This window comes from Astyanax mexicanus, chromosome 5 (genome assembly GCF_023375975.1).
Source record: "Astyanax mexicanus isolate ESR-SI-001 chromosome 5, AstMex3_surface, whole genome shotgun sequence".
In the NCBI taxonomy this organism is placed as follows: domain Eukaryota; kingdom Metazoa; phylum Chordata; class Actinopteri; order Characiformes; family Acestrorhamphidae; genus Astyanax; species Astyanax mexicanus.
In genome coordinates, this window is record NC_064412.1 from 54,839,379 (window position 1) to 54,853,754 (window position 14,376).

The 14,376-nt window shown below is 36.0% G+C and overlaps 1 protein-coding gene across 4 annotated transcripts in view; it reads right to left on the reverse strand.

The window, feature by feature from the left end:
* Positions 1 to 545: 545 nt before the first annotated feature.
* pbx1b (pre-B-cell leukemia homeobox 1b) overlaps positions 546 to 14,376 on the reverse strand; it is a 110,002-nt gene continuing 96,171 nt past the window's right edge. For 2 of the 4 annotated variants that reach the window (XM_022675378.2, XM_049479271.1), the window contains exons 7-9: positions 13,783 to 13,895; positions 12,254 to 12,343; positions 546 to 6,282 (exon numbers count right to left, since the gene is read on the reverse strand). In XM_022675378.2, coding sequence (XP_022531099.1) covers positions 6,190 to 6,282; positions 12,254 to 12,343; positions 13,783 to 13,895 — 296 coding nt within the window. In that variant the 3' untranslated portion in view covers positions 546 to 6,189. The remainder of the gene's footprint in view (positions 6,283 to 12,253; positions 12,344 to 13,782; positions 13,896 to 14,376) is intronic. The other 2 variants (XM_049479273.1, XM_049479272.1) reach the window with 1 other exon arrangement.

Sequence of the window (14,376 nt, forward strand, 5' to 3'; positions counted from 1 at the left end):
TATATATATTTGCTTAAAAATACATTTTATGTAAATACAGAGAAAGCATATTTAATGTGTATGTTCATATACATTTCAAGTATATTAAATAGCGAATAGCAAACTTTTATTATTCTTTACCTAATCTTAACATTGGTTTAACTTGCTCTTAAGTATACTTCCTTTTCCCAAGATTATGGTTATCTAATATTATATTTGAAGTGTTACCCTGTTTATTTATCTGTTTTCATTATAATTAAATATACCTGCATTTACGTCCGTCTCTTCATCCTAATTCAAAGCCTTGTAACCTTTGCAGCAGTCATTAAAAATGAGATTTTTGGTTAAATTTAGAGAAAACACTTAAAATTTAACTTAAAATAGATGTAATGAGCTACTTAATTCATTGGTCTTGTTTAATTGATTTATAGACATTTTTGCTAATTAACTTCATTTGCAGCTGCTTATAAACAAAACTCTACATTCAACAGAACGACATATATTTACTAAACCCATTTTTTTTTTTTGTTTGAACAAGAAAACACAGAAAACGACAGCCAACAAAATCTTGCAACAAAAGAAACTATTTATTCGGAATATGCATTACCAGTACAAATTAAGAGACCAGAAAACCTACACCTTGTTATTTTTTTTTTTTCTCCACAAAACAAGTTGGAATCAAAAAGACAATAATCTGCTTTTCCATTGTATTCCTTTTGTACATATGCAGAGATCTTAAAAGTTAAAACTCGGCGAGAGAAAGTCTCTGCACTTTTTATATATAAAAAAGAAGAAACATTCAGAAACACTGCAGGATTTTTTTAAAGAACGAAAGACATGCAACAAAGTAAACATTTGATGTTTTACAAATTGCTTTATATGCAAAACCTAAAAGCATCATTACATGAAGCTTTCAACAACAATACGGTGAAACTGGACAGGCGATGAGAGAGGGTCTGATTCAGCAAACAAAAATAATAATAATAATAATAAAAATAATAATAAAAGAAACAGATGAACAGAGCAGATTCCTCCCTCTACTGAAGCTGGCGGGGTCACGGCGGGGTCACTTTAGGTCAGGGGGTCTGAGTGAGGGTCCGGACCGCTGGAGCCAGAGTGAACGGCTGCACTATATTGCAATTATATTGCTCGTTTCACGTGTCTTACAGTGTATTAAAATACACTCAGATCAGTGAATCAGTAAATCAGTGATCAGATATGATTTTTTCAGATTTTAGTCATTTAGATCAAAGATCAAACTCAACTGGAAGTGTTTCTGATCAGAATACTCATCTTTATATTGAAAACATTTTTTTGTGATATCACTGTTTCAAAGGCCAATATTGGAATAATGAGTAAAAATGATCTACTTTAAAGTCCTGATTTATAGATTTTTATGCTTAACTGAGCCTGAATCAGTTCAATTAAACAACAGTATTAGAACAGAAATGAGTTTATTAGAATATTGATGCTGCCAGATTAAAACATATCCCCTGATTTTTACATCGAGAGATTTTTTACAGGCACTCAATAATCTGATAACTGCAGATAAAATTTAGATTTTTTTTTTGAAAACCAGATCCAGTAAAGGTGTTCACATGCACTTGATTAATCAGATTGAGGGAAAACTCCTTAGTCAGTCAATAATTTGATTTCTACTGTGAAACCACCTAATTATTCCCAATAATCCCACCATAATCTAATCTAATTTTCTAACACATCTTTTTGTAAACATGGTCAAGGACTGTTTTTTTGTAAACAGACACATCTGAATATATTATGAGTTATTATAGTTTACAGTAAATGCAACTCTGAAAGTAATCAGCATAGTAAGAAATCTGATTACACATTTCTGTAATTACACATTATAGTGGTAAGAAATTTGATTATTCAGCTAAAATGATAAAGAAATCAGATTTCTAGGCTTCTTAATCTGATCTAATAAAAATATCTAATTTACTAACCTGCACAAATAGGCCAACTGAATCTGATTACAGATTTAGATTACACTTTTAGATTGTAGCTATTAGCTCTTTTATGTATCTATTAGTAAGAAATCAGATTTTTTTTAGGTCTTAATCTAATAAAAAATGGCATTTACATGATAATTTACCTATAATATAATCAGATATCTGAAGAAATCGATTACAATCAGATTATTGAGCACATTTAAACACACTTAATTGGTGTAAAAAACTGAATCTGATTAAAGAGTTACAATGTAGTTTTTTTTGTTTGTTTTTTTAGCTTTCTATTATTAAGAAATCCGATTTCTAGGCCTTAATCTGATCTAATGAAAAAATGGCTTTTAGTTGACAACTTGAATAACCAAAAACCTGACAAAAGCGTTTTTTAAGCCTTTGTTTTTTATATTAAGAAATCAGATTTCTTGGTTTTAAACTAATTTAGGAAAAATGACTTTTATGACTTTTATGTGACAACTTTAAATACAATTCTTCGATACTTGAGGAATTTGGATTATGATCAGATTACTGAGTACATGTGAAACTTTCACAAATGGACCAATTGAATCAGAGTCAGAAGAATAAAATATTTTACATTAACTTGTAAAAAATAATCAAGTTTTTATTTTTATTTTTACAGATAAAATGTTTTAATCAGACAGCAGCAATGTTAGAGCACTAAATCATAATCTGAGGATCACAGCTGGGTTTCCTCTAATTTAGGACAGAAGAATCTGGACCGTGATCAAACACCAGCACTTCCTGTGTGGTGGGCGTTTACAGTGTAAAACCCTATAAAGTGAATACACCAGTTCACTAGGCGCGATCAGTGCACTGGATTAGCGGGAATAAGGTCATTTAGGGACTTTATTAAAGGAAATTCCTGTCGGCATCGTCCACACGTGCTGCTCCAGCTGCCAACATCTGGCTTCATCACTTTTCTTTTCTTCATAAGTCTGTGTTTTAACACCTCTGAAAACGGCTGAATGTGGCGAGGATGAGACGCACAAGCCGTTATCATGACTATCATTACTTCAAGATGGAGTCTGCCTTTCAAAAAGCAGCGAAACAAGAAGAAAAAAAAAAGTGCACATCTACGTATCGTATATAGCGCATTCTTGGGCTATTAATTCACATTATGATAGCGAGGAAATAAAAAAATATATAAAATAAAATAAAATAAAATAAAACTGAACTTGTTCCGTAACCAAGCAGAAGATGGAGAGAGAAACGCAGATTCAGGTTATTCACAACATGAAGACGTAAAAATATATCCAATGTTTTTTTCTTCTGCATTTGTGTGTGCCTTCTTTTCTTTTCTTTACTTTTCTTTTCTTTCAACGAACACTGAATACTGAATTCTGACTGCATTTTTGGTTTTGAGTACGACGTATCCGGCGATCTCTGAGGAACGAGCCCAGATACACAAGATATTACATCATTTACAGCGTGGACATGAAGAGAAACGGAATAAAACAGAACAGAACAGGACGGGACGGAACGGAGGTGTCTGCTGTTTTTGGTATCAAAGTAATGAAAGGGCTGATTTTAATGCTTAATAGTTGTATGTCATTAATAAAAATAAAAAAAAAATATTTAAAAAAAACAACATAGTAAGTTGCTTTACTTCATTTGATTGACAAAAACAAAAAAAGTTGAAAAAAAGAAAAGAAAAAAAAAGAAATCTGTGCATGAATGTGCGAGGAGTGAAAATTCAATGTCTTAAATTCATACTGTGAACATTTAAAACACCATGAATTAATTTTCAATTATTTGAAGCTCTCATGAACCGTCCAGCACTGCCTGCCTCCTGTTTCACAGCTCTCAAGACATGATCCAGAGTCGAGGCTCTTACACACCGAACGCAACTGTTTTCCATGAAAAAGAAATGTATTTAAAATACATATATTATTACTGTACTGTAATATTTTAGTTAATTCTTTCACATTTTTGAGGGATTTGTCAGAAGGCAGAAACGCAAAAACATTATTCGACCATTGCACTAATTTTGCGTCTAATTTTTGTCCCTGACATAAACTCTCTCCACCAATCACAGCTCTGTCACTTTCTGCTGTTGGCATGGTAACAGCCAGCTGTGACTTCTGTCAAACACAACCTTTAATAAGAAATTGAGTAATATGCATCAAATCTGTGTGTAGAAACTATACTAAAGCTAAATCTGTAAACTTGTTTTACATGATCTGATCTTAAGTCATTTTAATCAATCAGTTATTAGTTAGACAGCTCTCTATTAAGCCTGTTATTGTTGAGTTAAAAGTCAGGTTTGAGCTCTGTAGCGTGTCCAATATCTAAGCATGTTGACTGTTGCCAGGGTTTTAATCAGTCAATGGCGCACCTGTGTTTCACGCCCGAAATTTACCTGAACACACCTCACTTCCAGACCACCACGCCTGTAGATTTATTCCTAAAATCAGACGCCATTTATTGAATAGACTGTTGACGAGGTGTAAGATAGCAAAGAGCATTACAACATGCCTTGTGCAGGGTATATCATGTGCGATCCAAACAGGAGCTAATCACTAAAAATGCATGTTAATGCCAGATGTAAACAGACTTAAATAAACACACCATGCAGATTTGTGTTAAAGGGAGAATGGAGATTAATTAGTTTCAATTAGTTTCATTGTAGAGATTAGGATTATTTCTGCACACAGATTCACAGCAACGTGAAATATTTTTTTTTACAGTTCATTTCTTTTTTAAAACACATTCTGCCTGATTTATCGCTCAAACAACTTTTTTTTTGGTAAAAATCCAGAAAGATCACGTTGAGCTGGGTGTGAATAGCTGGTGCGAATATATTTCACTTTTTTGCCTCGTTAACTCTCATTCGAGGCGTTTGATGTGTAAAAGCCTTTCCCCTGATTTCTTTTTTAGTGTGTAAAGCGTCATAGCACCAATCATAACTTTGGAAATATGTGCAGGGTGTGCACACGCTCACATTTATTTATTGGACAGCTGAGGACGAACTGAGGAGGAATTTCATTTCAGAATGCATGTTTTAGATTAGATGTTTGCACTTATTATATATATATATATATATTTATATATAAGTGATTTTGGTTAGAAGCAGATTTTGGCTACTCAGTGAGATTGATGGATGAGGATGATGCTGTCGGTATCAGTTGGATGAGTGTGGATGAGTCGTCTTATCTATTTGAACTGTATGTAATGAAATATTAATCTTTTTGATTCTTGATATTTTGACCTACACTGCAGTGCCACTGGTGGAACTCGTGAAACTCATGAAACTTATAAAGGGAAAGAACAACACAGGTTTGCTGCAAAGAATCACAATAAAGGAGAATTGAATTTTTTTTTGTTTTTCGAGGATTCAAGCAAAGCCTAATCATTTAAAACTCATTTAAACCATTTTTCAAGTACCCCAATGCATGACTAAGAGAGGGAGATATAAAATATGTCTTTATAATACAGTATGTATCTATATTACAACACGAAGAGTATGAAAAACGTGTAAGTCATGTAAAATCAACATGTAAATCAAAAGGCTGTTCAAATGTAGAAAAATACTTTGGCACTATGGACACGGAAACAGAAACGTCTCGGAGACTAAAGGGTCGTGGTTTATCGCCATGATGGAGACGTGAAAGGGTCATCTCATCTATGGGAAATGGTGCAACATGGCAGTATGTTTTATATATTTTTACAGGTTTATTCTTGTTCTGTTCTTGTTTTGTCGTACGTTGTTTTGTTAAGAGGTTTTAAGAGGTAGTGTACATACTGTACATACATATTAATCCAGGATGTGGACTAATGTTAATGTTCTGATATTGGTGTTTTTTTACGGTCATTTACACCCAGGATGTAGTATATGACAGAAAACAAAGTAGACAAAGTAGATCCAAAAGTGTGTGTGTGTGTGTGTGAATCTGAACATTGGCTGTCTATAAGTCTAAGTATAAGTGATGCTCTGAATTTTGCTTGCTTTATTCAGATGGTTGCATCATTTTTTTTACATGATTAAAATATATTACATCATCACAATCGCTCTGATGTCACTCTGATGTCATATTTTATTCATGTAGAAATTCCACTGTATACACTGCCTGTCTATATATGTGTGTGTGTGTGTGGGAGACCCTGGTTAGTGAGTGCACCGTTTCTGAATGGAGAGACGGATGAGTAGGAGAAAAGCAGGAGAAAAGAAGAAGAAGAGTCCATCTTGTGCAGTAGTAGTGAGAGAACGAGTGTGATGATGGAGGGATCAGTTGGAGGTGTCAGAGTGGACGCTCCCGGGTCCTTCTGTGGGTGAGGTCACTGAGGAAGGGGTAGTAGCATCCTGCCAGCCACCGTTGGCCTGGAAAAGAAAGAAAGGAGATAATAAAAATTATAAAAATATATATTTTTTGATTAAATTATTAAAGGTATCCTGCTTTTGTTGGAGTAACTGTCCCTACTGTCATTTTGTGGGGCCAAGCAGAACCTATATTCTTGAAATTACCTATCAATAGTACCTTTACTATATATATATATATATATATATATATATATATATATATATATATATTTTCTGCCTATTCTTGAAAATATAAAAAATATACTAATAAATTCCAATAATGGGACTTTAAATGAAGTAAACTGGTTGCTTTAAAACTGTGACTCAACTAAATTTAACAAATTAAAAAAAAAAAAATCATAGACAAATTATCTATATTTCAATGTCTGTTTGAATGTCTATAGAACCAAACACAACTAAACACTTCTCATTCTGGCTGCTCTGGAGTGTTTTACACTCTGTTTTAAAGACTCCAACTCCCAGCATGCACTCACACTGGACAGTGTTCAAACTCACCGAGCTTTTGATTGCCTACACCTGGTCCTGTTAGTATATATACCCCGTGTTTTTAGTGGCTCATCGCTGGGTATTGAATCTATTTTTTATCTTTCTTTAGTTTGTTGCTCTTTTGTTACCGACTCCTTTTTTGTTGTTTGACTACTCTTTTGTCTTGCCCTTTGTACCATTTGTTTATCTGTTGCCAAATCTTATTTTTGTATTTGGACTACTCTTTTTGCCTAGCCCTGTACCATTTTGGATTTCTCGTGTTTCACCCTTTGCCTGCTCGTGCTCAGGTGTGTTGTTTACCTTTGCTGCCATTTTGATTCTGACCTTGCCTTTCTATGACTATCCCTGTAAGTCTAATCCCTTTCATAATAAATTGTTTGATTGGCATCTGTGAGTGTCTATCATTGGGTTGTCCCAACTTTTCTGTGACAATGAAAAGAAAGCCTCTATCCTATACCAGTAGTGATGTCAATCGATAAAAAAATTGAATCAGATTAATCACAAAAATATTCTGTGATTAACTGCGATTAATTGCATTTGTTCTTTTTAAGACGCAAGTTTTTTTATAGGGCAGATTGGAAGTAGGGGTCAAACATGGTGGTGTACAAAATTTTCTTAGAAAAATATCGCTGCTGTCCAATAAAAAACAGGAACCTCCCAAAAAAGAGAGAGATAAAACCTTCTCAACTTTCAACTTTGGAAATTAATGAAAAAAAGTGTTTATTTCAGGTCATTTTGGAGTTTTTTGTTGGTAAATTCATCAAGGAATTTTGACAGAGAGTAAAGAAAAGTTTGTGTGTTCAAATTATAAAGTAATCTATTTATTTGACAGCGATAATATGCCTTTTTTGTGTTTTTAAACATATTTCTGCCATTTTTTTCTCTGTTTTTGACTAGATTTAAATGTTTGAATAGCAGAGTGGGTTTGGAAATATATATATATATACATATATACAATTATTTTTCCATGCTAACTACAGCTACAGACTCTTCCCTCAAAGCCTTCATACTAAGAACATAGCGGGTTTCTGCGCTAGCAGCGCTGCAGACGTGTAATACAGGACAGAGTTAAATGCCTGTCGCTTTCACTGACACACACATGAATGCTGAGAGGGGATGAAGTGGCCCCAGATCCCAGAAACAAAGCGAGCATCAGCGCAGGAAAATGATGACATTGGGAGACTGAAATGAAAATACAATACAAGACGCAGAAGCCATTTCTAATCTCTCAGACAGGCCTGCTAAAGAGCATTTGGGGATATTAATAGCAAATTTCATGCCATCAGAAAGGGCTGGAAATGGTGGTCGGCAGCCACTCAGCTCCAAGCCTGTTATTTAGAGCCGAGGCAGTCTGTAATCAAACAAAATGGAGGAGAGCGGAAAAAGATCTTAAAGTGTATTCAGCCTCCGCCGCACTTTTCTGTTCTTTTGTAAAGGCATAATTACTCTCCGGTCTGCCGTAAAACGCTTCATGAGTCATTACCAACACGCTGAAGGAGAGAGGAAATCGCTGCAGTGAAAAAGATTCCTTTTCATCGCCTTTATCACTTAAACTCACTCTCTGCACTTCCTATATTCACATATTTCTTTATACAAACACTCAGATTAATCTGTCACTATGATTTGGGATTTGAAGATCGCTGGTTCGAATCCCAGTCATGCAGCTTGCCATCAGCTGCCCTGAGAGAGCACAATTGGCCTTGCTCTCTTGCTCTGGGTGGGTACAGTACAGTAGATGGCGCTCTTTCTTTCTCCTCATCACTCCAAAAAGGGTGATGTGGATCAGCACAAGGCTGCGTCTGTGAGCTGATGTATCAGAACTGAGTCACTGCGCTTTCCTCCGAGTGTTATCGGCTAATCGGCAATGCTGCATCCGCAGCAAAAGTTTTACTTTTTTTTTCACTGTTGAAAAAAACACACTATTTATCTAATAAAAAAACATATAACTGTAACAGTTTTTTAAACAAATAAATCATTCTATCTAAGTCTATCCCAACTTAATTTAACCATTTTTTACAAAGCCTAGCAACGTATTAGTGTTTAAATTAGGCATAAGTGCTGCCAATAAATTGAGGCATAGTTACAGCGAGATTACTCTCTCTCATACCTTCATTTATTTAAAATTTATTTAATTACAATTAATCCCAGCTAATTTGCATTTAATCACTTTTATTTATTTATTTATTTTAATTATTAATTTGCTTTTAAAATACAAATATTTGAAAGCCTCCCTAGATAGACCTTTTATTATTAGATTATTTTATTATTATTTTAGTTACAGCTAATGAAGAGAGAGTGTGTTTTGTATTTCTGCTTGTTTTTCTGGCTCAATTAAACTATAGCTTTGTCTTCTGGTTTACTGTATAATATATTTTAATTTATTTCATATGTTTCATATAAGTTGAAAAGGCAACAGGGATCATATTTTAATCCCATTTTAATCAGGTTAATTCAGTGTCATCTCTCTCTTTCTTAGAGCATCCTCAGAGTTCTGTTCTTCCTGAAATCAAATCTAAGCTAGCTTTAATCTGGCTGCTGAGGAAGGGAGTGTGTTTGAAGGGAACGGAGGGAATGGAGAGAGAAAGAGAGAGAGAAAGAGAGAAAGAGAAAGATGGGATGGGGTTTTAATATCGTCTGTTCTTTCTAACGGAACATGTTGGATCTTATTAGCATACAGCAGCGGCCGAAACATAGCAGCACAGGCGCTGACCTTCATCCTACTCATCCCGACTCTTCTTCCCTCTCTCCTCTCTATTTGTCCCGCTCTCTCTCTTCCTCCCTCCCTCTTTTCTCTCTCTCTCTCTCTCCGTCTCCCTGGCTTGCTGTCAGGGCCATTAGCTCGGCAGGAACGTGATCTGAGCAATGTGCTTGGATTGCTGTCCCAAGTCCACACTCTGCTCCCCTCCTGTCTGTCTGATCGATTTTCCTCTTTACCACACGGCTTGTCGCTGTGAATTTTCCTACCGAGCCGAGTCGCCAGCAGCCAGCCAGCCCCTCCCCAACGCTCGCTCTGACCCCTCCCCAAAGGAAAAGGGAGGGAAATAAATAAGAGCAGCAACTGTGTTTTTTTTATATAATTTCAATTGCATTGTTTTATTACCGTATTTTTCGGACTATAAGGCGCACTTAAAAACTTTTAATTTTCACAAAAATTGACAGTGCGTCTTATAATACGGTGCGCCTTTTGTATGGATTTTACCCGTCAGGTTGTAAGGAGCAGTAAACACACACTCGGTGCAGCGTTATAGAGAGTTTCAGTGCTATACAGAGTCCAGAGCCGTGCAGCTCCGAGGCTGGAGCAGCAATAGCATTAGCTAGCTTATTCACTGTTCAGAGATCAGTATTATCTAAATTATCTAAAGTAAACACACACTCCGTGCAGAGCCGTGCAGCTCCGTGGCTGGAGCAGCAATAGCATTAGCTAGCTTATTCACTGTTCAGAGATCAGTATTATCTAAATTATCTAAAGTAAACACACACTCCGTGCAGAGCCGTGCAGCTCCGTGGCTGGAGCAGCAATAGCATTAGCTAGATGCTAACCGCTAAGCTAGCTAGCTTTTTCACTGTTCAGAGATCAGTATTATCTAAATTTAGTACTTTTAATACTGCTGGAGCAGTATTATTAGAGTTAGATGCTAATCGCTAAGCCTTCACAGTTCAGAGGTGAGTTATCAGCCTGTAAGTCTGTGCTGCTTTGCCTGGCTAGCATTAGCTAGATGCTAAGCGCTAACTCTCTCAGAGGTGAGTTTTATCAGCCTGTAATCTGCTTGTTTACCGTGTTAAAACAAGCTACGGGGGACGAATCGCTAGCTAATATCTCACTGTCTTACCAGAACACGCAGGATTACTCAGTGTAACGCTGTCGTTTAAGTTTGGGTTAACTTTACTAGTTTAGGGGACTAGCTAGCGTGCTAGCGGATAGCTATGCTAACGCTGGTGCAGCAAGCCTTAGTGGACATCTGGAAATCTAAGCTTACTGTAAATAAACTGAAGCACGTTACTCACCCAAATAAACAGTTTTCAGGAGAGGAATCTGTGTAGATTAATATCCAGCACTCGTTTGACTTTGAAAGAGGTAGACTTGTATACTGAGACGCTCCACCGGCAAGACACCCCCCCCCGTGGGGGAAGGGAAACATGGCGCCACCCCTGTTCACTTTGATATAGGCACCCTTTCTAGTGTCACTTAACGCGCCTTATAATGCGATGCGCCCTATGTATGGAAAAATACCAGAAAATAGGCGTTCTTTGATAGTGCGTCTTATAATACGGTGCGCCTTATAGTCCGAAAAATACGGTAGTTTAATATAAATTTGTATATATGCATAATAATAAAAAAATCCTAATTTATTGTTAAATGAGCCTTTTTCAATTAATAATAAACATATACAGCTATGGAAGATGAAAAATAAAGAGTGCAGTTCAGTTTCAGAATCAGATTCTCTGATTTTGCTATTTATAGGTTTATCTTCGAGTAAAAAGAAATAAAACATTGTTGTTTTATTCTATAAACTCTACAACAACATTTCTCCCAAATAATTCTAAATAAAATATTGCCATTTAAAGCATTTATTTGCAGAAAATAACAAAAATTTGCAGAGCTTTCAGACAAAGAAAATACAGTTTTAAGAGCTCAGAAATCAATATTTGGTGGAATAAACCCTGTTTTTTAATCACAGTTTTTTTAATGCATCTTGGCATGTTCTCCTCCACCAGTCTTACACACTGCTTTTAGATAACTTAATGCCTTTACTTCTGATGCAAAAATTCAATTAAATAAAATCAAAGACATTTTGTGAATTTCATAAATCTGAATATCAAATTGTAGCATTAAAAAAATATATATCATAATAATATACTCATTATATAATATATTCTCTGATAAATAAAACTAAATAAACTAATATATAATATAATATATGATATATATATATATATATATTACTACAACTACTATTAAATTAATTACACATACCACGTGCGCTTGTGCTCTGTTTTACAGTGTTTCAGCTGCTGGCCGGTGTTTTTTTACAGTTTTATTTTTAGTATTCTGCTGTTGGATTTTTGTCCTCAGGATCTTGTTTTTCTCTCTATTTTTGGCCCTTGGCCAGTTTTAAGGACGCAGTGATTTTGGGCTACTGGAGCCCCGTGTCACCTGTCCCCCCCACCGATTCCCCCTCTAATCCCCCCCCTGCTCCCCTCAGCGCGGGCCGTGAGACTGCAGGTGCCCCGGAAGACGTGATTGGATGTGACGGGCTCAGACGAACGCGCGGCGTGTGAGGCGGCCGGCCATGTGTCCGAGACTCGCCGGGCGGCACTCTGCCCGTCGGCATCGGCAACACGCGGCCAATCAACTAGGTGACCAGAGAAATGCAGACAAGTCCCGCTAAGTGGCGTTCTGAGCCCTATGGCTTTGAAATAATTGGTAGAGGGCAAAACATCTCAGAAGAAAAAAAGAGATTTTTTTTTTTTGTTCTCTGCTTACATTGATGCCCTGCGGACTGTACATCTGGCTGGCTGTGAGGCCATCACTGTATCCTCCTGTCTGGCTGATAACATGGCGAAGGGTATCCACCTGAAACACACGATGCAGAGAGAAGGTCACGATAAAGACACACAAACAAAGAGAGCAAAGTCAAACCAACTCAGAGCTCACAAACTGAGATCTAATAAAGAGAGGAAAGCACAGGAAATGCTGGAGTTAAAGTCATTGAAGAGGGACTTTAAAGTAAACTAAAAGATCAGTGAAGAATGTAATGACAAATAAATAATAAATTATATAATAATATGTGTAATACCTGAGATATGTTCCCGGGATGTATCTGCTTTTCTTAAATCACTCATTAATGCAAACTTGTTCATTTAATTTTCCTTTAGTATCCCTTTTTCTATTTTTAAATAATCGCCTGTAAATTTGTAGATTTTTATTTATCATATTTAGATAACAGATGTGCATCTACTTTTGTTGACCTGTCTATGTATCTTTTTATGCTCTTTTTATGCACCTTTTCTTCTATTGTTTCTGCTGCTGTAACAATGCAAATTTCCCCGAGTGGGATAATAAAAGGCTATCTTATCTTATCTTATTTTATCTTAATATGTACAATATGTATGAATATGTATTAAACCTAAAATGACGGTTGAACCATTTCAGTTTACATTTGTTTTCAAACATTGTTTGAACTTTAAATGTACTTTAAAGCATTATGGCAAAAAATAAATAAATGAAAACAGCTAAATGATAGTATATACACACAAATCTTCAAACAAATAATACAAAAATAAATTCTATGACTAGAAAGCAGGTACAGGTTTTTCCACAATTTTACCCATATATATATTTTATTATTTATATATGTATATATATTGGACTGTAGCTTGAGTGTTTGCCGTGTTCAAAACAAGCTACATGGGACGAATCGCTAGCAGCATTTACGTCCTGCTAGCGCTGCGGTTAGCAGCTAATACTATTACTGCTGCTGCACCAAGCCTTAGTGCTGGAGAAACTTCACTTAAAACTTAGCCTTAGAAAAAATATTGGAAATGTAAGCTTACTGTAAATAAACTGAAGAGCTTCCTTACTCACCTAAATAAACAGTTTTCAGGAGAAAAATCTGTATAGATTAACATCCATTAACTTGTTTGACTTTGAAATATTTTATTTTAAGAATTACACTAGTATGTATGTAGGAATCCTTACTAGTGTCGCTTAATGAGCCTTATAATAATCCGGTGCACCTCATGTATGAAAATAGACCAGAAAATAGATGCCTTATAGTCCAAAAATAGTAGTTTAACATAAATGTAGTTTAACATTTACACCAGCTGCATCTGACCCACTTCTGTTCCATCAATCTAAGTGGTATGAGAGCCATTAGTAAACTCCAGACGTGAGTCAGGTTCAGACCACATTAACGTTCCTATCAGGGTATAATCAATTAAAATAACCATTAACCACTGAGTGAATCAGTTGAGCCCAAGCTCCAGTAAAGAGGATCCTGCTGTGGTTCGTACCTGTGACTGAACGTTGGCTCCCACCTGAGCCCCCTGGTACGAATCCCCGTTCATAGACTGCACACTCATAAACAAATCTCCAGAATTGGACATGTTAAAAGAGCCAGCAGAACCTGAGAGAGGACAGGGAGGAGAGGAAAGAGATAGAGAGAGAGAGCAAGGAGAGGAGAAGCAGAAGAGCAAGAAAAATAGACAGAGAGAGAGAGAAAGAGGAAAAAAGCACATGCAGTATTAGTTAGATAAGCATCACAGAGCAGACAGACTGTACAGATCACAGAGAGTGGAGCACCAGAGTAAAGCAGAGAAGATCTTAAGCAGAAGCAGACGATGTTTAGGTGAGCTGTAGTGTTAGCTGTGCCTGATAGAGAGGAATGCATGTGTTTATACTGTTTACACTACCATCTATTTCACATATATCTTATCATATATACACTTTTTCTACTGTATATATACTGTATACACCAATTTCTGCCATACCTGTCTGACTATCTATCTACCAACTTGTATATCCATCCATCCTATAATATACTGATGGTTTTTCTGTACATGCACACACACACTCTTACCCCACTTACCCCAGAAAATGGAAAGCAC